Source organism: Dipodomys spectabilis, unplaced genomic scaffold, assembly GCF_019054845.1.
Source record: "Dipodomys spectabilis isolate Male_0828 unplaced genomic scaffold, ASM1905484v1 ptg000043l, whole genome shotgun sequence".
Lineage (NCBI taxonomy): Eukaryota > Metazoa > Chordata > Mammalia > Rodentia > Heteromyidae > Dipodomys > Dipodomys spectabilis.
Genome location: NW_024870720.1, coordinates 21992538 through 22016823, shown reverse-complemented (window position 1 = coordinate 22016823; position 24286 = coordinate 21992538). Strand labels below are relative to the sequence as shown.

At 32.9% G+C, this 24286-nt stretch overlaps 1 protein-coding gene across 1 annotated transcript in view; it reads left to right on the top strand.

Annotated features, from left to right (window-relative positions):
- Window positions 1-24286, top strand: part of Tecrl (trans-2,3-enoyl-CoA reductase like) — a 71012-nt gene that overhangs the window by 6834 nt on the left and 39892 nt on the right. Inside the window, exon 2 of the mRNA XM_042678329.1 lies at window positions 11488-11539. Coding sequence (XP_042534263.1) covers window positions 11488-11539 — 52 coding nt within the window. The remainder of the gene's footprint in view (window positions 1-11487; window positions 11540-24286) is intronic.

Here is a 24286-nt window from a genome sequence, read left to right as displayed (position 1 = left end):
GAATTAAAATTATGTAGATAATTATTGCAGCCTTTCAAGTAGATTATTTGTAAAGAAAAATGTGATGGGGATAGGGTGGGGTGGAGGGAATGGAAGGGATGGTAAGGGGAAACAAAGGAAGAGGAAACAATGCTTGATAAGAAATGTACTCATGTAATTGTAATCCCTCTGTATGGTATTTTCACAATAAAAAAAATAACTAAGAAGAATAAGAATTTTGAAGTTTCCAGAACACATAAACGATAATATTTTTGGCAATAAAAATGCTAATCAATAATTATCCTGATTTGATGCTTATACATTGTGTACATGTGTTGAATTATAATTATATATATTGCATGCCAATAAGATAGGATAAATTATATATATGTGTATAAGTATTAAAAAAAGAAAAAAGAAAAATGTGATGTAATGAAAAGAATAAACAGAGGTTCCAAGAGAAACAACAACAACAACAACAGATTATTTTACTTCTCATGGCCTTGTAGGCCAGGTGGTCCCAAATGAAGTCACTAGCAAAATCAGTGTTTAGTTAAGTCTTCTTTGTGCATATTATCCCTGCAGGTTTTCTATGGCAGAAGACATGGGAACTTCTATGAGGCCTCATTTAAAGCTTAAGCAATCCATCCCACAGGGCTCCACAGATTTTGTTTGCTTTCTTAGAATCAATTGTTTTCATTTACTTTGTGCTAAAATCATTGAATTACCTTGGCTTTCATTACCAATTCTTCATAAAGTTAGCCTTTTATAAATTAGGAGGCATTTCAGCATCATTGAAGTATAAATATGATATTACTTAACATGTTAAATTATCTAAAGGTTTAGAGCAGCCTAAAGGGGCAAACACAAGCAGGTAATAGATAACAATATTTATACCACATTAAAATTTAACATTCTCATGCACAAAAAATAGTGCTCCCTGAGGTTCTATTTGCATTATTAGAAACACATTAGCAATTAAATATATTCTTGTTTCTTAGAATTTGTATAATGAGAGTACCTATGCAGAGTTCTAAATTGCACACAATTGTGAGTAATCTCAGATTTACATATAGTTATGTAGATCTTACTTTGTTCCATGAAAAATTTACTTGCTTAGTGACATGATACATCACTAAGAATCAAAAGCATAATATCATCCCTAATGTTTGGTGATAATCCAGCATCTACAAGATTATTTTACAGTGGCGTAATCCTGGAACATTATCACTTCTTTTTTGATTCTTCTCTTCTTTCCTCCCTTTATAAATTGTTCTTTCTTCAACATAGTCAGACCTTTATGACGGTTCTTTTTACAGAGATTTAAACAATATTTAACTGAAAATTTTAAACTTCTAGTTGTATTGAGCATGTACTGGCTCATAGCTCTTGTAATTATTTCCTAAATGGTATAATGAAACCATTATTTATGCAGCATTTGCATGTTTGTGGTGTTATGAAAATAGAAATGGTTTAAACCACACAGGAGGATGTGCATGTGAGATGGGAACACTTACCTGTCTTAAGCAGGCATCAGTGTGGGAGGGTCTCAGGGCCAGCCTCTTATAGACACTAAGATAAATTCTCACATTGAGAAACTTCCAGAGGCCAGATGGTATTGAAAAAAATTAAGAGTAGCTCTTGAAATCTCTTCCAGAGTCTCACTACACAGAAGGATTATTATGGGGATATGCATGAGAGTAAAGGGCAATCTCCTAAAGTAGAAATCATCTCTTTCAAGGGCTTTACATCTGTGGTCTTTCATGTCTCAAATGAAAATATTGTGTTACATAGACACCACTAAAGAGTTTAGATAAGAATTCCAAGATATACTACTAACCCACTTTAGGGATTTTAATGTGTGAACCTCAGTCTCCATACTATTATCATATTATATTTTATTGGTAGGTTTTCAAATGAAAATCCTCAAATAAGTTTCAATCCCTGTTGATCTATTGGGATTTAAGAGAGTAAGCTGAGCCCATTAGACTCTTTCCACATAAAGCCTGCGAATGCGGCATTCACTTGATGTCTTCTCAAAGTGAGTTCTATTTCAGACAGATTATTTTGAAGTCTTTACTATGGCTAGATAGTAGACATTGCAAATTAGATTTGCTCTTACTCTTAAATCAGGGAATTCTATATTAAACTTAGCGTCTCTAAAATAAATCATTGTTACTATGTGCTTTGAGGCTTTAGATGTCACAATTACAAGATATTTGACTTTTGGAAAACAATAATCTAATATAATTGGTTACTGAGCTACATATTTTGACAATTACTGGTTTTCTTAAAGTGTCCTTTATTTGTTAAAAATAGTATATATGTCAGTTCAATCTGCGCTTAATTGATTTAATAAGGACATTAGCAGAGTTAATTGATATAAAATAAGTAGATCCCAAGCTGCTTTTTTGCTGCACATATAAAACTTTTCATTTTTTCTTAATAAATTATATTTATTTCAGAGATATTTCTATGGAGAATTATTTTTAACTCATGACTTAATAGAATATTAACAGTAAAAGAGCTCTAGCTTTGGCTGTTGATTGTTAAAATAAAATATGCTTTATTTTATAGTGATAAAGATGAAATGTAATTTTTATAATAATAAAAATAGAGCTAAATTAATTAGCTTTTTTCACCAAAAATTGCAGCATCGTACAAAGAATCATGAGGTAATTTTTATGAGTATTTCTATAACAACTTTTCATATGGCTTAAATAATTAAATAAGTACCTAATTTCAATTTTAATGCATATTAGTTAAATATACATATATATGTATATATATAATGGTGTGGGTATGTCAGTACCTAGGCTTGAACTCAGGGCCTCTCATTCTTGCTTAACATTTGTGCTGAAGGTTCCCACTTTATCTTGAGCCACACCTCCATTTTTGGCTATTTTCTAGTTAACTGGAGATGAGAATTTCAAAGACTACCCTTCCGACTTTGACCCATGATTCTCACATCTAAGCTTGTCAAGTATATATTTTTTCTTTTCTTTTTTTTTTGTCGGCTGTGGGGCTTGAACTCTGGGCTTGGCCGCTGTCCCTCAGCTCTTCACTTCAAGGTGAGCACTTTACCACTTGAGCCACAGCGCCACTTCCTTGTCAAGTATATATCTTTTAGAAGTTGGGTTATTTTCTTGTTCTTGTCTGAAAGCAACTTAATATCACTTACATAACAAGGTTATGTTGGCCACATGTTTATTTGTTTAGACAATAAATCAGTACATCTTTCAATCTAAGTAATTACATATTTTATTACTTTAATAGAAAAATGAATGATTTTTTAAGAAAAAGAAAATTGTCTAATGAATGAACCTGTGTTTCATAATTATCATGAACCAATGGGAGGAGAGGGCATAATAATATAGCAAGGAATTATTTTAACAATGCTTGCAATTATGATTTTATGATCATCATATATGCCCATGTTAACAGTACAGGTAACACAATTCACATTATATAAGCAACTGTTTATATACTTTATATCAGAAGATATTGTCTATTTCACTTTCATTTAGCTCAAGGAAAAACACGCCTTGGAGAGTATATGCATTTTTGCAGAAAAGAAACTGATTTATATTATGTATTTTAATGTCTCTTCTTAAAAAATAAAAGCCCTATACACATACCTATCCACACACATACATGGATAACATTGACATATTTTTTCCTTAGTCTATGCTGTGATTATAAAAACTACTGAAATATGGCTATTTCATGTTCTTTTCTGAATTAATATAGATTTTAGGAATTTAATAAGGCTAAGAATGAGTTTAGATTCCAAATTCCTGCCAGCAATCCTTGTTGACTGTGATGAAATATAGCTCAGTATTGTATTTTAAAAAAATATTTCTCACAATTTTGGAAGTTTGGAGATCAAAACACTTGCAAATGTGGTTTCTGGTAAGTACTCTGTCTCTACTTCTAAAAATGGTACTTCAAAGGCAACAGGAAGAGTATCAATTATTGTATTGCAGAGTTGCAGAAGATCCAAAAAGGAGATGCCACTCTTGGCATTCCTTTTATTAGGATATTGAGCCTAAAATGTAGGTTAGAGTCCTTATCAAATTACCATTTCAAGGACACGTCTACAAAATTTATTTCACTGGCAATCACACTCTTAACATGAATTTTGAAGAGGGCAAACTCTCCAAGACAGCGACAAGTTTTCAAAAAAGTAAACCAAATGTACAGTGAACTCTAAGTTGCAGAAGGCATGATAATATCATCTTTTTTTGTCTTCTTCCACATTTTACATGATACAAATTTTAAATATTTTGGGTTGAAAAAATGACAAAATTGGTATTCAATACAAGAAAAGTGTATGTTCACATTATAAAATTTGTCTGATTAAGAAGGAACCCACATTATCTGACACTACAAGTATTAGTAATGACATTCTTTGAAACATGACTGTTTTAATTCCTCTCACTGAACTAATTTACCAGGATTATGTATAGAATGGGAATGAAATAAGATTCTACTGGTTCTTTGCAGTTCTTCATGGATTTATTTACTAACACTTTGAGTAGACTTAGCCAAATAAAACTTTAAGGGTGTTTCACCTATGATATGAAGCGAAGTCATAGACCTCTCTAAAATTCTTCTAATGAATGACATGTTAATAAACTTAAATATCTCCACATTCATTTCCATTTACAAGGTCCATTAGATTATAACCAAAGTAATTGCATTTGTCTTATAAAGTGATTTTTTGTGATTACAAGCCTGTAATACTTAAAACAAGTTATATATATGTACATATATATATATATATATATATATATATTGCATTGAACATTAGAGATTAAAATCCTCCACCTTTTGCAGTAAAAAGCAAATCATTTCTAAACCTTTAGGGTTAAATGAGCTTGTGTGACATATTTCACAAATAAGGATGTATTAAAGGAATTTATAGAGGACATTTTATGCCAAGACTGAAATCAAGAACAATTTGGAATAGTTATTTCTCCCCTCTGTCAACAATCGATGAGATGATGGTGACTGTTCCCCTTCTATGCCAAACTTGGAAAACAGGAAAAGAGTGGATCTTATGATGGTCATGTAGGAACAAAACAAGCAAACAAAAAAAACCCAACTTTTTTTTTGTTTATTTTTTGTTTTGAGACTCTGAATTTTAGAATTTGTGAGCCAAGTATATCACATATGATTCTGATGAATTAGGATGCTAAGAATGGAATTGTTATACAGGACATATTTAAACAATATACCAATATCTTAATTATCCACTGGTGGGCGGAAAGGGAGAGCCTGGGAAAATATCTTAATCTCAACATTGAAAATTAAAATAATTGGTAAAATGTATTGTTTAGAGTAAATGATAAAGACCTAGTACAGATCTAATGAAGTTACTGATCTAGAGTCGGGGCAGAGAAACAATGAACACTTCAAAGGAGTTACTATAGATGTTTGAAGATATGCCTTCCCAATGAAATGAACCTATAGAAAAGTTAGCTCAAAGTGCTGGAAGAAAGTACAAAAGTAGTGTGTGAGAGCCAGGTGCCAGATGCTCATGCCTGTAATCATAGCTATTCAGGAGGCTGAGGATCACAGTTCAAAGCCAGCTCTAGCAGGAAGGTCCCTGAGACACTTATCTCCAATAAACTACCAGAAAACCAGAAGTCCTGCTGTGGCTCAAGTGGTAGAGTGCTAGCCTTGAGCTGAAGAGCTGAGGCACAGAGACCAGGCCCAGAGTTCAAGCCCCACGACTGACAAAAATAAATAAATGAATAAATAAATAAATAAATGTATGAGATTTACTTTCAAAATATTTATCCACTTCAGCTAATAAACACTGATATTTCTGAGCCTTAAATGCAATCATCATTGACTATGAAGAAAATTGTAAGTTTGCCTAGAATCTAGGAGGTGCATGTCATGTCATCTGTACGCTGGACTTTTAGCTTGATTCCCCTAGCACTACTTCCATATAAATAAATCATGTGAAAATGTTAACTATGTTGGGCCAAATTTTAGATGATCAAGCTCTGTAACTGCTAGTTTTTATGAAGATTTTAAAATTGATTTTCATATAGGCAAATGGAGGATTTAAAGTTGCTATGTTCCTGATGTATGTTATTTCATTCTGTGAAATGCAGGCTGAAGACTGCATTTATGATCACCGGGAAACGTTAGAACTTCAACTGATACCACCACTTTTAAAACTGCCTTACAAATAAACAATGTCGTGAAAGATGTCTGCTTTATCTGTGCAGATATGTGAGGAACATATAGAGTTGACAGTGAGCCACTATGTCCCATGTCTGTGTAAGTGTGGAAAATAAGAATCAGTTGTTATGGCTGAATTATAGAGCTCTACCTCGACTTTTCTAACAGGCACATTCATTAAAATTCAATTAAAGTAGAATTAAAGATAGCTTTCTTTGAAGATGTTTGTCAGTTCATTATTGAAGACATTTCAATCACTTCAAAATCTTTAACAAAGAAAAAGGTGGAAAGAATTTTTTTTAATATATAAATAACTGCCAAATGTTTCTTCTTAAATCTTTGCATGGACATTAGGGTTATAATGCTTTCATGAAACTCTATATCATAGTAACAAAATAATGTATTCTTCCCATAAGGCAATTCAATAAGTTGAATGTGTTAAGTATTTAGCTTATACATTAAATGCTAAATATTATAGATTTTTAATGAGTGTGTAGTATAGACTGGGATTTCTAGAAAGCCCAATTCCAAATCTGAGTTTGAATAAAAAGAATGTTAAAAATTCTCAGATGATATTATACTGCTGGTTTATCAATCGGGAGTTTTATCAAATAAGGTTTATCAAAACCATATTTTGAAAAATAAGGTGAGCATTATTTAATTAGCAAGGTAGGAGTGCTCATTATTTTAATATATATGATATATACAATAATGATCAGTACACATAATATTCTGTTCTGATTGATATATTTAGAGCCTACTATGTGACATGGATGTTAAGTATACAATTGCAGAAAGAAGCATACTGTTGTGAAGAGGATTTCTATTGTGAATTTTTTGGTATTCTACAGAGACGATGAGTCTATGTCAAGTGTAGTGGTGTTCTCCTGTAATCCTAGTACTCAGGAGAATTTGACTCAGGACAATTTGACTACTCAGCTGGTTCTAGAGTGGCCTACACAGAAAGGCTGCTCTTAAAAGAACAGCAATAACAGGACAAACACTCTATTAATCAAAACAAACCAAATGAAATTGAACCAAAAATAAATTCTAAAGTTATGAAAATTTTTTCTTTCATTTACCCTCCTTTCTTTGAAATCCCCCAAAGAGCATGAACAATGCATATCCTGGGAAATTGTGAGAAAATTGAGGAGAAAGTTTAGGTTGGGAGGGATGGGAGAAATGGGGTGACTTCAATCAAGATGCACTGCATTCATAATTTGCTCTGTTTAATCGTATTCCTTTTTGCAACTACTTAATGGTAAGAAAAATATAATTAAAAATAATTCGCAATTGACTGCTTAATTATATGGTATTTATAAACTGAAGACTATAAACTAGCAAAATATCATTCATTTACATAAAAAACCATTGTGCCTCATAAACAAAATTTTCAATTTCATATTCTATTCACTCACATAAAGCCATTTAAAGAAAAAATTTGTGGGTATTGGTGGCTCATGCCTGTAATCCTAGCTACTCAGGAGGCTGAGATCTGAGGATCATGGTTCAAAGCCAGCCCAGACAAGGAAGTTCATGAGACTCTTATCTCCGATAAACCACTCACAAAACTGGAGGTAGTGCTGTGACTCAATTGGTAGGCCGATAGTCTTGAGCTGAAGAGCTTAGTGACAGTGCCCAGGCCCAGAGTTCAAGCCCCATGATTGACAAAAAAAAAACCAGTCTCAAGGTGTTTTTGTTTTTGTTTTTGTTTTCCTGCTTTCCTGAGTTAATAAATGTTAAGCCAAGATTCCCTAGGCTAAGACTCTCCTTTTATATGGTTAAAAACAGCAGAAAGAGCCCTTGTCATAAGGAATGCTGTGTGAACGGGATATTTTGGATTTTTTGTGCATTAATATGCACAAGTGTACTTATAATTGTGTTTAAATATCTTTACATTTTATAATTTATAATTCCATTTGTCACTTATTCTTCTATTTTTGCTGGTAGATATGTTTCTCACTCTTGCAATGTTCAATATCAGTTTGTAGTTTGCATATTAGAATTCTTCCTTCATGCCCTTTCCCCATCCACAAGTTGTATAATACGTTTGTTTTGAATAGTGCTTAGTGAGTTCCCTTTCTGGATGACTTGTGGAAAAACTAGAAACTGCCAGGATAAGAGTAACAAAACTACAAAAAGAAATATACTTATTATCTGACTTATCTAACTATAAGCCCTCTCTGCGTCACCTTCGTTGTAACATTAAGAGTAAAGAAGAAAATAAACAAATAGATAAGAGAATTCTTCCTTCAAACAAATTCAAAAGTTATTTTCTTTCCACTTAATTTTCTTTCCTTTCTGTACTTTCCTGACAACTTCTCATATAGGAAGCCCTCACAAAATTACCATCACATAGTTTTACCATGAGGAGAATGTTTCCTGTGAAATAAAACTTCACAAGGACAAATTAAACCACACTGTTGACTGATTTTTATTCTTTGTTCATCAACTTAAAGTTTATCTTAAGTTGTAAGCCAATCTCATTAATGATCCATTAAAATTTAGAAGTACACTCTTAGTTCAGCTAATAAATACCATTTGGCTTTTCTCCTTGTTATTTTAAGACTTAATTTTTCTAATGAGAAAGACATATAATGAAGAGAATTTGAAAGTTTCCAATAGAGAAGCACTTATTTCTCCAATTCTTACAATTAAATGTAATTCATAAAATTGAATAAATTACCTTAATGATCATTTGTCCTTTTCTAGATCTTGAAGACCTGGGTGAAAATAAGAAGATAAGAATGAACTCTCTGATAAAGCCACTTGAGGCATTAATTCAGCAATCAAAAAATTTTATATATTCTGTTCATTATCATAGTATTTTCCTGTGCTTTGAGTACAACTAGAGGAAAGAATGGGTAAACATGATCTTTTAGTTAAGTGAGTAGATTTCCGAAGCATTCAGTACTTAATTCTTTTATTTTTTTAAATGTTTTTGTGCAAAAGCACTTTGGAAAAGGCACTCCAAAAGATTTATGCGTCAGCATTTTTATAGTATGTCAAAGTCAAGTAGAAATTTAAAAAAAAATTGTTGCAAAAGTTGGTATGACAATCCATTTCAACATGTGGTTTCTTTTGGATAAATGTAATCTTAGTCTTAAAAGTGTTCATACTTAAGAAAATCGATTATGGCAAGGTACATTGTCATTTTAATTATTCTATCTTGAGGAAAGGTCTAGAAACTTCATTCTTACTCTTTTCATGTGAATTTGTGCTTACAACTATATTTTTGACTTGTATAAGAGTTAAGATGTTATTATAACACTATGTAGTTCGTTATCTGTTGAAACATACTCAAGAGTAACATAGTAACATTGTTCTCTAGATTCTTTCAGGTTAAACCAACTGCAGTAAACACAGATAATGAGCCCTCATAAAGATCTAGGTCAACACCTATCAAGCCTGAATTGAGATACTACTCAGAATGAGAATTTTCTTTCAAATCATATATTCCTTGAGCTAATTGGGTAATCATGAATTGTGAGAATTGTGTTTTATGAGAATTTTGAGTTTTAATTGTGAGTTTGGGGGCACACTGTCAGAAGAAAAATGCAAAAATGCTGTGTGAAGAAATTACACAAAGATGAAATAACATTCTATGAAACCACAATGAAAATGGGCAATTCAAATATCAAAAGTCAATAATAAAAATTAAAATAAAGTAAAATATATACAAGGGTATGAATATATTATTTTATAAACCTTTTATGCATTTGCTATCATTTTTATTAAAATTTATAAATATCTGACTATTTCATACATATAGAAAAATTTAGTTACTCTTTAATTATAAAGTAACAGATATGGGTTTTAATATCATACAGTAGTACTGACATCTACAGCTATCTGTATAAATAATAATTTGTAAAAAGGAGGTAAAAATTTTGAGAAATATGTCAAATATTTGTCTAAGACTTATTAAAAGAAAGGCAAGTAAAAACATTTATTGTAATATTTTATCATATAATAGAGCATTTATAATTTATCATTTTACAATATGACAATATTAATAAGAACTTCTTTGAAAGACAGTTCTTGAATTTTTCACTTAACCATTCCAAAGAGCCATGAGATTTTTGTTATAAAAAGTACTGAAGAAAATATGTATATATTGATGATCATTGGTCTGATTAATTTCCAATACACATTCAAATAAAAAAAGACCCTTTTCATATGTTTTTAATGTTGGCTGGCTTTTTTCTATGCCAATGTATACAAGGTCAGGACCACTACATTTTGTGTGTTTAAGTTTAATAGAAAGCAAAAAATAAATTGTGATGGATTTTAGTATTTAGATAAATTATCCCGAGGAATTGTAAAATTTAGATGAGTATGATTATCTTATTCATTTTTTTCTGGTTATTTTTAGACTATTATTGGGAAAGGGAAACAAAAGAAGAGGCAACAATGTTTGATAAGAAATGTACTCATTACCTTGCCCATGTAATTGTAACCCCTCTGTATGGTATTTTCACACACACACACACACACACACACACAAAACAGCCATTGTATATTTTTTGATTCAGATAATATATTTCAGTATACATATTTTATTAGTTTGAATCTTTTTAAATATAGCCATAATGTTTAAAAAGATGACTTTGTCTCATGAAATTGTGGTATAAAAATCTCCTCTTCTAAGCTGGAAGTAGATGGCTGGCTCATGCCTATAATCCTAGCTACTCAGGAGGCTGAGGTCTGAGAATCATGGCTTAAAGCCAGCCCAGGCAGGAAAGTCCATGAGACTCTTACCTCCAATAAACCACTCCAAAAATTGGAAGTGGTGCCTTGAGCTGAAGAGCTGAGGGACAGCACTCAATCCCAGACTTCAAGCCCCACAATCACAACACACACACACACACACACACACACACACACACACTCACACACACTTTTGTCTGTCATCTATAAGCATGTAAACATTTAACTTCCTTAGTTCATTCCTCTGCATATATACTTCCTCCTGTGGATCAAGTTAAATTTTAATTCACACTCGTGAGCTTTGAAAATAGAATATTTTGGATAGAAAAGAGCAAAATATGTTTTGAGTTTGAGTGTTGAATTCACACAATAACATCATTATTGGTATATGACTGTAATCTTTAAATTACGTTCTGAGTGTTTGCAATCTGTGTGTTGATTTGAAAAAATAGGAGTAATGTAAAAGCTAAACAAAACAAAACTTCGGTTTTATAATTCTTTTATGATTTACACTTATTACAATAATTTTTATATTTAACAAAAGTATATAAAAATAGCTCCTATTAAATCATAACCCTTTCTATTTTCTTTTCTTTCCAGATGCCACAAACATCTACTATTCATGACGTTAAACAAAGATTTCACAAAACATGTAAGTTTTGTATATGCCCTGGGGTAATATTACTATCATCTTTATATAGGTTCAAAAATCATCTGTAAGAATATGTTAAAAATAATTATGGAAAATGTGTGGGAGCCAATTTCTTATGGAATTGATTTTAATTTCTGACTGATGTTTTAGTCTTCAATGCTCTCGTTTTATTTTATTTTATTTTCTCTTAATTTTTTTATCTTTAGAGAGTTGAACAAAGGAGTTTCCATTTCAACAGAGCAGTTTACGAATACAATATACCTAGACAAGTATCAGTCACCCATTTCAATATTCTCACCCATCCCTCTCACTCTAATTTATTTAAAATTGTGTTTTCAGTTTTCTCAAAATATTCATTTTCAAAGAAACATTACATGAGCGATAACAAATAATCCAAAGAAATTCTTATCTATGCAAAATATTAAATATAAAAATATTTAATATTCTATTCCATTTATTTGTATGATTCAAAAATTCCTTCCACCTAATACTCTCCCTGTATTGAATTACATGTGTGTCTAGCAAATTAAATAAAACTTAATCCCTAAGCAGAGATGCCAATTCATTGTTAATTCTTGCAACAGTAGAAATTATTGTGATGATACTTATTACATGGGAAATCAACAGTGAGTTTAATTTTCAAGAAACTGAAAATTTCAGAATCTAAGTAGTTTGAATAAGACATTTTAATATTTTCAAGTCATTTTATCTATGTTAAAGAGATAATGGATATCAAAATTTGTCACATCTTCTTGCAGTAATAAAGCACAAAAAAATAAAGCATTTCAAGAGTCCGTGTATGCTTACAGGCTATTTATTGAAATGTACTTGAGTCATTCCAGATTATTGTGAAACTTTTTATTGTTGTTTTACTTTATCTTAATATTTATTAATTTTAAATAATTGTACAAAAGAAATTCCATTTAATATAGCACCAGAAACCAATGTATAGAAAGGGATAGAGAAATACTATGGATGTTGGGCACAGGTAGGAACTTTCTAAATATAGATCCAGAAGCAAGGCAAATCAAAGAAAGACTTGATAAATGGGATTGCATCAAATTTCAAAGTTCTTGCAAAGCACAAGACATAGATAACAAGCTAAAAATAAAGCATACAGAATGGGAGAATGTTTTTGTAACCTATAAACAAGACAAGAGCCAAATATCCAGAATATAAATAGAGCTCAAAAAATTAAAACCTCTAAAATTAAAACCTCTTACGGAGTATAATATAAAATGATTAAGAAACAGTCTTTCTTCAGCAAGCTTTACCTCTTACTTTTTTTTCCTTTGTGTTACTCTTTACTACTAGAACTCATAACTCTGCTTAAAATGCAATTATATTTGAAATTCACAAGCAAAAATTTAAAGAAAAACATTTATTTAAGCTTGAGGCGATGTTACTGATGTTTACATGCTTTGTGAGTTACTTTGTTCTTATCTGCAATAATTCTTTTGAGAGTATAGATGACTGGTTTTCTATGTATGTATGTATGTATGTATGTATGTATGTATGTATGTATGAATCTATCTTTTACTGAATTGTAAATGCCATTTTATAACATCCTCAAATATATAAACTATCCCCTTTCCACACGGTGCAATGATGATCTAAATACTTGTTAAACTGCAAATATTGTTCACCCACTTGGTAGAAGCTTAGGGATTATAAAATATTATTTAATCATAACAAGCCTGGGAAGCATCAGTAATGTTATGAAAGATAAATGAAACTTGTTATGAATGTTATGAGGTATTATGCAATGGTATGACACTTGATATTGTACAGCAACAGATAGCTATAAGGTTTCAGTGTAATGAGAAAATAAAACATTTATAAACAAGATCTCACTGAGTGCAGTACAAGAATTATTATTAGTTATGAGTTTTATTACTAGAACCTTGACAGGTAAAATGATCAGTACTTCCTAGCAGTATGCCTCTTAATATTTTTGCCAACAATCATATATCACATAAGTAAACAGGATATTCAACACTAATATGAGCATTCAGTGATATTAAGTATGTACCAATATATAAACATAACAAATAGTCTGGAAATGTACAATGAGGTCCCAATTATAGCTTGGGACATTATACTGCACCAGTAGTTTACATTGTAGGATGTACATACAAATGGGGAATTTTAAGAAAGGACATTGCTGCATTGGGTGGCTTTGAAATGCAATCTTCAGATCTCAACCTCCTGAGTAGCTACAATTATACACCACCAGAGCCCAGTGACTTGTGAAAATTCTATAAATACTTCCTTCAATTTCCTTGAGAAAGGGACTAATTAATGGACATGTCTGATGGATGATAAGGAGGTTTAAAATTAAATTTGTCTCCAGTGGGTACATTTGTTCATATTTCTTCATTGAACACTGACAGGTTTGTTAACTTATCACAAATATAAATGTATGTGTATTATTGCAAAAACTGATCACAGTGCCATTTATTGGTTAAAATGTCATACTAAGCTTTTCAAAATTCCAAGAAATTTCCTAGGATACTTCGCAGCTTCTATAGCTTTCATAAAATGTTTCCATGACTGCTATAAAAGACAGAATATGAAAAACCTACAGCAATCTTTATATTCTTTATGTGGCTAAAATTGTTGGTATGGCTCAAAATTTCTTGTCTGAATAAGCTATTAAAGAATGTTAGCTATTTTTTGAGTCCCTAGCAGAGTATATTAAAAATTTCACTTCCTTAGTTCATTGCATTTATCATTTTTTTCTGTTTTTTTTTTTGTTGCGACATAAGAGAAATACATGTTCTCAGGTGATCTAAGAACATTCTTCATTCTGCGGTGCATATAACAAATCCTTCTGATCTTAACTTTGTCCTTATTCTCCACTAAAATGTCAAAGCTTAGTACTGCTTATATCCCCCTAATATTTTTTTTGGCAAAGTTTTACATTGATTTCAACTATTCTGATCAACTTTATACCCTTTGTGTGTTTGAAAGTAATTTCCTTGTCCTTCCCTTGCATTGTTTCTTTGTATTGTTCTTTCTGGAATTATAGACCAGTTATCATATAGGAAATGATAATCCCTGAACTTTTCATGATGCTATCAAACAATATATACAACAGAATTCATGGAAAATAATAAGTAATTTTTTTGTCAGTCATAGGTCTTGAACTCAGGGCCTGGGGGCTGTCACTGGGCTCTTTTACTCAAGAGTAGCTCTCTACAACTTGAGTCACAGCTCCACTTTCAGTTTTTTTGGTAGTTAATTTGAGATACATGTTTCATGGCTTTTCCTACCTAGGATTCAAATCATGATCTTCAAGATCTCAGCCTCCAGAGGATTACATGTATGAGCCACAAGCTCCCAGATTCTTTGATTTTTTACAATTGATTTATAGATGAATCTATGGAAAATATGCATTAGCAAGTTCAAGCCATATTTATATTAATTCTTTTTGATTATATCAATAGTTATTTTAGATTTAATGGTGTTTCTTATACCTATGACTTTTAATTAGTATTTTAATTATTTTAACCAATTTACATTATCTACAATGTTACTCATTCTGTAATTTCTACAGTTAGATAGTACTTCAATGCCCATGAATCAAATTACAAATTCCTGTTGGCTATGTGAGAAAATTTCAGGAGTGGTTTTCTTCTTCATATTCTCCCCAGGATAGTGTCAGAAAAGGTCACTGACAGTTTATAAGATTGCAGAAAGTGTTGATTAGTCATAATCTTCCAGAGAAGCACTACTAATTAATTATATAGAGTGATACGTATATGAAGAGGCCTATTATTGGTATTCTGTTTATGGAAGTTCAAAACTGCTACCATCTGCAAGGTGCAGACTCAGAAAAGCTGGTTAGTTATTCACTTTCAAAATATCCAAAGTTCCACAAACATTCAAGACAGCGCCATAAGGCCAACTTCAGGTCTAAAGTTGAAGAATTACAACTGTCACTTTTGAGGCCAGGAGATAACAGATGTTCTGTCTCAAGCAGTGACTTATGACCTTCCTCTGCCTTTGTGCTCTGTGTAGGTCCTCGGCAGGTTTGACTGTTCCTGCCCATCTCGAAGAATTTTATTTTCTTTACCAAATGCTAAGTTCTTCCAGAAACATCACACACACCTACTACACACACACACACACACATACCTTAACCCAGTCATATTAAAATTAAACCTACCAGTATTTATTTCCCACCCTAAAATTGTGGGAAGGCAAATAAATGTTTCTTCCTAATCTCCAGAAGGAATTTTCAGAAATCTGTGCTTATTGTTGAATTTCATTTTTCCTCTCTAAATGGGACATGCACACAGTTTAGCTGTTTTGAAGATGACCATAACTGAGATCTTCTTGTGACTTACAAATCTTAGTTTCACTTAATTTAGGATGAATAAATTCAGTTCCCATATCACTGAATTAAGAAGTCTGTCTCAGGCTGGGAAGTTGGCTCAATGGTAGAGTGCTTGTCTTGCATGTATTAGGCCCTGGGTTCGAATCCTCAGCACCACATACGCAGAAAAAGCCAGAAATGGCGCTGTGGCTCAAGTGGTAGGGTGCTAGCCTTGAGTGAAAGAGGAGGAACAGCACTCAAGCCCAGAGTTCAGCCCCCATGGCCAACAAAAAAAAAAGGGAAATAAGGCAAACCATGGGACCTATGTTTCTTTGGGCCTCGCTTACTTCACATAACTAGTATATGTCTGAGACAAGCAGAAATGGTCAGATAAGTTGGTATTAGGTGAAATGAACCCCAGGATAGGGACTCAATTTTTTTTTCTTTCTTGCTATTGTTTCTAACATATTTATAAGATGATTTCTTTGTCGCTTTGTATGTCCCTCCCCCACGGTATAACCCTTGTTTTCACTGTATTTGATGTTGGTATAATTTGTGGAGGGAAAGGGAAAAAATTGTTTAAATAGGGATATAAATGGACCCATTGCAACAATGAGATGTACAAGACGTTATGTCAAAAAATGACCTTTACAACAGAAGGGATGGGAAGGGGAAACAAAGGAGGAAGCAACAATGCTTGATGAGAAATGTACTCATTACCTTGCTCTTGTAATTGTAAGCCTTCTGTATGGTATTTTCACAATGAAAAAAAAAAAGTCCATCTCACCTTGCTCTGATGTTTGCAATAATAGAAATTATAATTTTATAATTTAAAACAAATGACAAAATATCAAAGACCCTTAGACACATTTTTAAGATCAAAATTCCTTTTCCTTTGCATTATCTTACCATTTGTTCTATGTTGAGAATTATGGTTGCATTATGCATTTGCTAGATAGATGTATTCAAAGCCTCTCAGACATTACATTTTAGGTAAGAGCTGTGCTTGAAAGTACACTTGAAATAGGCAACACTATTTTCAATTCTTACTATAAGTGTGTGTGTGGTTGCAAACTAATGGATGTGATGTTACCCTCTTCAGTCTATTTTAAAACTCACATAAAAACTCAAACTTTCCAATGGGAAAGTGGGGTAAAGTGTTATTCATTGAATTACTTTGTTTAAGGACAGAGTTTCTAACACTAAACAAGTAATTTCAGTTTATTCAATCTATCCTATCTGTGATCAATCTATCTTCATCATCATCGCAAAATACTTATAGATATCACTATTATACTGCTGATTTGTATTTGCTTTCATTTTGCTTAATTGGTGAGTGAACAAACATTGATAAGGGCTCTCATTAGCTTTAATTAGTTCTCTAAGGAAGTTTCTATTTGACAAAGAACTTTATGAATACAATGCATCTGGATCAATGACATTTCTGTCAATGTTCTCATGCATCCCTTCCAAGCCATCTCTTCCCTCACTTCTTTATTTTGTAGAATATACATTAAATTCTTGACTGCATTCTTCTCCTCTTCATTTGTCTAATATCTCGTCTTGACCCTACTCCACCCCTTTCAAGGACCGTTTCCCAAGTGTTGAAAGATATTCTTAAAATGACAGGACACAGATTGTAGTATAAGGATGTAAACCCAGAAAATACCACACACACTGATGATCATGTAGCTTAATAAAGCACTCAGTCTTCAGACAAGAAAATGGGTTATTATAAAGAATGATTTCACAGTTAATTAAAAATATAATGTATTGTTTCTGTCAATTCTCCAGAAAAAGCTCACATTCTTATTTTACTTTCATAAAATTATTTATTATTTTCTATTGAGCAATCTTTTTTTTTTTTTTTTTTTGTAATGAGACTTGAATTCTGGGCCTAGGCACTGTCCCTGGGCTCTTCAACTCAAGGTGAGCTCTCTACCATTTGAGCCACAGCACCACTTCCAGTTTTCTGGTGGTTTATTGGAGATAAGAGTTTCACAGACTTTTGTGCCTGAGCTGGCTTTGAACTGTGATCCTCAGATCTCAGCCTCCTAAGTAGCTAGGATTACAGTCATGAGCCATGAGCACCCAGCTTCTATTCAGCAATCTTATAGTCACTGCATACATTTTGTAACCAAAATGATCTTAAGCATCTGTTCTCATAAAATTATACAATTTTAAAAGAAAATGGATGCTAAATATCCGAAATCAATATACAAAATAATTTTAGATGGTAATACAAGCATCTGGTCAATGTGCTATATCAGATAATTTTTTGAGTAAATATGTCATTCCTTAATTCAGCAAGGAGACTACATATAAGAAGGGTTTGAGGTCATCATTTAGTGGAATGATGGTGTAGTAGTATAGGTAAATAGGCCTGTTTGCTATAAAGTGTTCTATGTAAGGATCCTAAAAAGTAATATGAAAATTGTGTGGAAAAAGTAGTGTACAATGAATGAAATAGAGAAAAATTAAGGAATTTATTGCTGTGAAAATGTTAGGAGATTTTTCTAGATAAAAAATAGTTGAGAGAATTATTTGCATGAGTAGGCAGGATGGAGAAAATGATTATGTTGGAATTGTGTGTTTGGTACCTTTATTACTATAAGACTCTAGGAAAGTGATAATAGAAGGTCTGAGGATTTGAGTAGACCTAATATCAAAAGGACAGGAAATTAAAATGATATGAAAATCCTAACAATGGTATAAAATTATTGACAAAAAGGCTGGTCTGAAGACTATTCATCATGAATGCAGGTAATAAGATAATTTGTGATATGGCAATAAAAATCAACTGGATTATATGGTAAATACCAATGGCATACATTTCACAGGAAAATTGCAAAACAAATGATTTTGAGGAATATTTAGTAAGAAGCAGGGATTCTTGTGCATTTTCTGATATTTGATTGAGTAGATTTTTATGAATAATATTTTTTAAATGCTTGAAGACAATACAAAGCATCTGGAATTGTAGCCATGAATCCCCATGCAAAGGCATTTTTCATTAAAACAAGAAAGTTCAGAAAACATTTAGTGGAATTTGGTGTTTTTGACCTTTGGACAAGTGTTATTATGTTAATTGATACTGTGACAAACTCAGATAACAGATGAAGAAATATCATGATTAACTGTTGTGTCCATACTCTATTAACCTTAGGTCTGGTGTCCAATTCTGGTGCTTCTTTAGACTCCAGTGAGTCATTAAATAAATTGGTTATAAAGTTCAGACAAGATAATGAAGCATTTTTTGTTTGTTTGTGATCTATGTCTTTTAATTTCCTACATAAATTTTATGTCATGCCTTCCATCCTATTGAAGTAGAGGCTTGTTTATCTTATCTTGTTGTCCTCTTTTTATTTTGAATCTTGAAAATTTGTTTTACAGGTTTAAATTTTTCTCAGAACCAAGTCTTTTATTGGCCCCAGAATCCTGGTTTAGCTGTTGCAGATTATACAGTCTGATAGCACCCTTCCTTTCTTACTTGAGTACTTTATAATAGCAAACTTCCTAGCAGAAACATACTCTCTTAAGGTCAGCAAAATTCTAAGTGTTTTATTGATGCAGATTTGAAATAAATGTCTTGAGTTCATGTTGAAGATGAGAGAAGAAACAGATTCCTGTTTTTAGAATTCATAAAACACGATCATGTATCTAATACTACAACAGTAGATATCTTACTGACATTCTTTGTTTCATTTTGGGCTGGTTACTTAAGTACACATGTGGCATTCAGAAGACTGCAAAGAAACATTCACAGGGAATGAAATGGTTTGTTTTGTTCTAGTGAAGTATACTGTGCTGAATGAATAATTTCTAATAAATAAAATAACTAATTCACAATAATATAGCAACAACCTTTTTTTTTAGTACATCACACAAAGGAATAAATTTTGGTAGTACATTATAACTCATTTAAAAATATATAATTTTTATTTCTTTTACCTCAAAAAATCATTTATATAATATCCTAATTTATAGGTAATACCTGTGGTTACTTTATTTTATTTTGTTCAACTAAACACTTTTCATTATGACAGCATTTTTGCTTGGCTAGAAAGGAAAGTGTTGTATACAACTTTAAATACCAAAATAAGAAAGTAGAGAAACTCATTGAGGAAATGTTTCTTAAGAAAATATATTAACTTGATGGAAGTATAAAACATTACTAATAAAATTATTCAAGTAAAATGCTTTTTTTATAATCTAGTATTTTTATATTTCCACATTCTTTCTAAATGTTCCAAGGTTTTTAAATAGAATCCAAATATAATGCCCATTTTTAAGTTTTTAATTTTATTATCTTAAAGTAGGTGTTCAAAGAACTTGACATTTAACAAAACTACTGCTTTTTGTATGACTCATTTCTGAATATTATGTTTTTATAATGGTTACTAATGTTACATGTTATATGTTGAAATTATACAGATGCTCTTTAGTATTATATAAATTTGTTAATATGTTTTTAAATATTATACAGTTAATACAGAGTTAATATTTATGACAGTTTTTTAAAATATTATGCAGTTAGTTATTTCTTCATTCTCAAAATGGACATCTTACTTCATTTGATGAAAAAAAAATGTTCTCTAGACCAAAATCCTTGTCAGACTAATATTGTCCACATTATTGCCTTTGTATTTGGCCAGTCCTGGGGCTTGAACTCAGGGCCTGGGCTTTGTCCCAGTATTCAAAGCTAGCTAGCATTCTACCACTTGAGCCACAGTACCACTTCTGGCCTTTTCTGTTTATGTGGTACTGAGAATATCAAACCCAGGGCTTCATGCATGCTAGGCAAGCACTCTACAACCCAGCCCTTGTACTTTCTTTAAAGGATGCTTCATTTAAAGATATTTGGCCAACACCTTCTTTGGATGTAATTTAGAACTAGTTACAATTTGAAAAATTTGCTCATACAATTATTCATTTTGCACACACACATATGATATATAATCATTTGGAGCATTTCTTAAAATAATGTATCTTTTGACATTTTACAAGTCCTATATTATTCTCAGCCATTATGTATTTTGATTTTCTTTCACAATTTATATTTTGATTTTCTTTGACATTTTAGTTCTAAAATTTATTTTTATACATTAAGTATATTTATGACCTCAAAAGAGTGAGACAATCCATCGAGGCATGGTTAAAGATAACAAATTTATTAACACTACACCAGAAATGGGGCCTGCGACTACCTTGTCCTGGGCAAAAGGGCAGCTTCAACCACCAAGCCTCCAATCCTCCAAAAGGCAGCTCTGACCTTCATTAGTTGGTCTGCAAACCCCCAATTAGTCTGAAAACCCCCAACCCAAAGCTCCAAATCTCCAAAGGGGGAGGATTTTCCTTTTCTTCCTTTCCACCTTTTTGCAGGCCTCTCCACTCTCCACAGGCCTGCCCTGCTCTGCTCCACAGGCCTCTCAAGAGGAAGGCCCAAATGGCCTCTGGAGAAGTTCCCAGATGGACTCCTGAGGAGGCCTGCCTGCCCTCCCCAGGCCTGCCTTGCTCTGCTTGTGGCCTGTTGCCTGCTTTCTGCCTGTTGTCTCTCTCTCCACCGTCTCTCTACTCTCCACTTCACTCTGTCTCTCTACTTCCACCTCTCCCCTCTACTCCTTTGTCATTCTCACCTCTACTCCCACAGGACTAATGGCTTTCAACTGCCATTCCTACTCCTCCCCCAAGCTGCCCACTGTGTAATCACCTCTTGACAGCTGACTATGTGGGGCTGGTCGCCCCACCCCATCAGTAGCATGCCCTGCTGCCTTTCAGAGGCGTATCTGGCCCCTTTGGCAGCATGTCCCTCTCCTTTGGGCTGCACCACAGGCCCCCCAGCAGCACACCCTGTGGGCTGTGAGGTCAGCCTCTCGATGCCCCTCCCCCTCCAAAGGCCAGGGCCTGGGAGTTGTGAGGTTCACCTCTTGATGCCTGCCCCCTCCAACGGGCTGGGCCACAGGGCCTTGCTGAATATCGGACCCCCGCTGGTTATTCCATTATTTTCATTATCTGTATTACCTGTGTGTATCTACCACTGTTTTTATATTTTTTCTTTTATTTTACTTTTATTACTTTTAATAAGTTTTTTTATTGTGAAAATACTATACAGAGCGGTTACAGTTACATGAGCAAGGTAATGAGTACATTTCTTATCAAGCATTGTTGCCTTCTCCTTTGTTTTCCTCCTACCATCCCTTCCCTTCCTCCTTCTCAACTACACTACCGCCCCCTCCCCCGCCTAAATTGCAACAATGAGATGTACAAGACGCTATGTCTTTACATTTGTTCACCGTGTTTGTTTACTTGGGATAAAGTGAGGGAATAATTTCTAACATTAATGAAAACAGTCTTTTCTCTTGGGAAATACTTTATACATGATCTACTATTAAGAATATCCCACCATTATCAACCTCATATTTTCTTTTCTTTTCTTTCCTTTTTTTTTTTTTTGGTCAGTCAAAGGGCTTGAACTTTGGGCCTGGGCACTGTCCTTCAGCCTTTTAGCTCAAGGCTAGCGCTCTACCACTTGAGCCACAGTGCCACTTCCAGTTTTCTGGTGGTTTATTGGAGATAAGAGTCTCAAGGACTTTGCTGCCGGGGCTGGCTTTGAACGATGAGCCACAGTCTCAGCCTTTGGAGTACCTAGCATTACAGGCGTGAGCCACCGGTGCCTGGCAACCTTCATATTTTCAATCAAAACACTGAAGTACATTTACACATAGACCATAGCCATACATGTATAGAAAATACTAGTTGGCGGAAGAATCTTTGATGTTCAGTTTCAAACAGTAGATCTCAATAACCTTACAGAAAGACAGGATGCATAAATTCATTATTTTTAGTGTTCGGCATTCAGGAAAGAATCTGAACCTTCATTCCTGCAAATGTGTTAAACTTTCAGACAGTAAACCAGCTCTTGAAACATACTTCCTTCAGTACCCCTTCCAGTGTTGCTTGGCAACCTATTGTAACAAACACTTCACCAAGGTACATAAACTTAACAGGACAGACTTTCATAGGATTTCTATTTTCATATCTTTGTTACTGTCTTTACATTTTGTCAACAATTCTGCAGTAGAATGCAGTAGAAACCTACCATTTTCTTTATAGAGTAGATACAGTATAGGATTCCTCATTCCTTGTATGTAGGATATTAATGTACTTACATTTCTAATACTTTTTTTAAAAAATATGCTTATATTTAAATATATTGACTTTTCACATCATAATGATATTTTGATATTTTGTCATTACTGATGTGACTATATTAGAAAGTTATGTTCATGTGACTATAATTTATAAAAACAATTATTTGACTATGGAAATGCAAGGCATCAATCATCCCTCAGTAACTAGAATTGTTATTACATACAGTTTTTGACTTGTTAAATTTATGAAAGTATTTTTATAGATTTAAATTTACTTGACTGTATGGATTTACAATGTTTTCTGCACCCCTAGCCCCAGTAGGTAGTGATTTACTATTTTCTTTTATTATAAAGATTCTGTACAGAGGCTTACAGTTACATAAGTAATGACTGCATTTCCTATCCATTGTTACCCCCTCCTTTGTTTTTCCCCTACCAACCCTTCCCTCCCCACCTACCAACTCCTCCCCATCAAATGGAAGTTTTAAAGTTTGTTTACAATATAGTGTCTTGTACATCTCGTTGGTTGTTACAATGGGTCAAACTGTATCCTTGTTTCAGAATTTGTTATTTCCCTTCCTCTCCCCAAATTAGGAAAATGTATGTACAAGATTCAGGACACCAGAATCAAAAACAGTGACAATAGGAATTATACTATGGGGAAACAACATAGAAAAGGAACAAAAAAATTCACATATTACATTATAACTATATTAAAAATGACAGCAAGAAAGATAAAACCACTTGTGTTTGTATTTTGGGGTTCATTTCTCTTAGCATCATCTTATCTGGTCATAAGCAATTCCTCTATTAATCCTTGGGTAGCCTCCTCAGTTTCGTGAAGTTCCTGTATTAATCATGCTCATACATTTCCCTATCACGCTCACACAGAGCCCTTTGCAGGCTTTCAATCTTTTCATTCAGCATTTTTACCAGTAGTATTTGTAGAACATTTTGTGAGCTCTACTCTGGATTATTAATTAACTTCTCTGTTGCCTAATTATCATGAATGGGAGTTGAGATACCTGGACTTTCTTTTTACTTGTGTTTCTTCGGCTTAGGCAAGCATCAACTAGAGCCCTGTAGTTGCGCAGATTGTTTGACACAGTAAAAATGAGTACTTGTACAATCTAGTTCCACAGATATAATCTAGTTCAACAACAATCAATTAGGGATCAATGGACTAAGAAAATCAAAGGAGTCAGCAAACTAGAAATTAATAGGTTTAGCGAGAATTGTGAGGAGAAAATAAGATTAGAGAATGAAGGGAGGGAA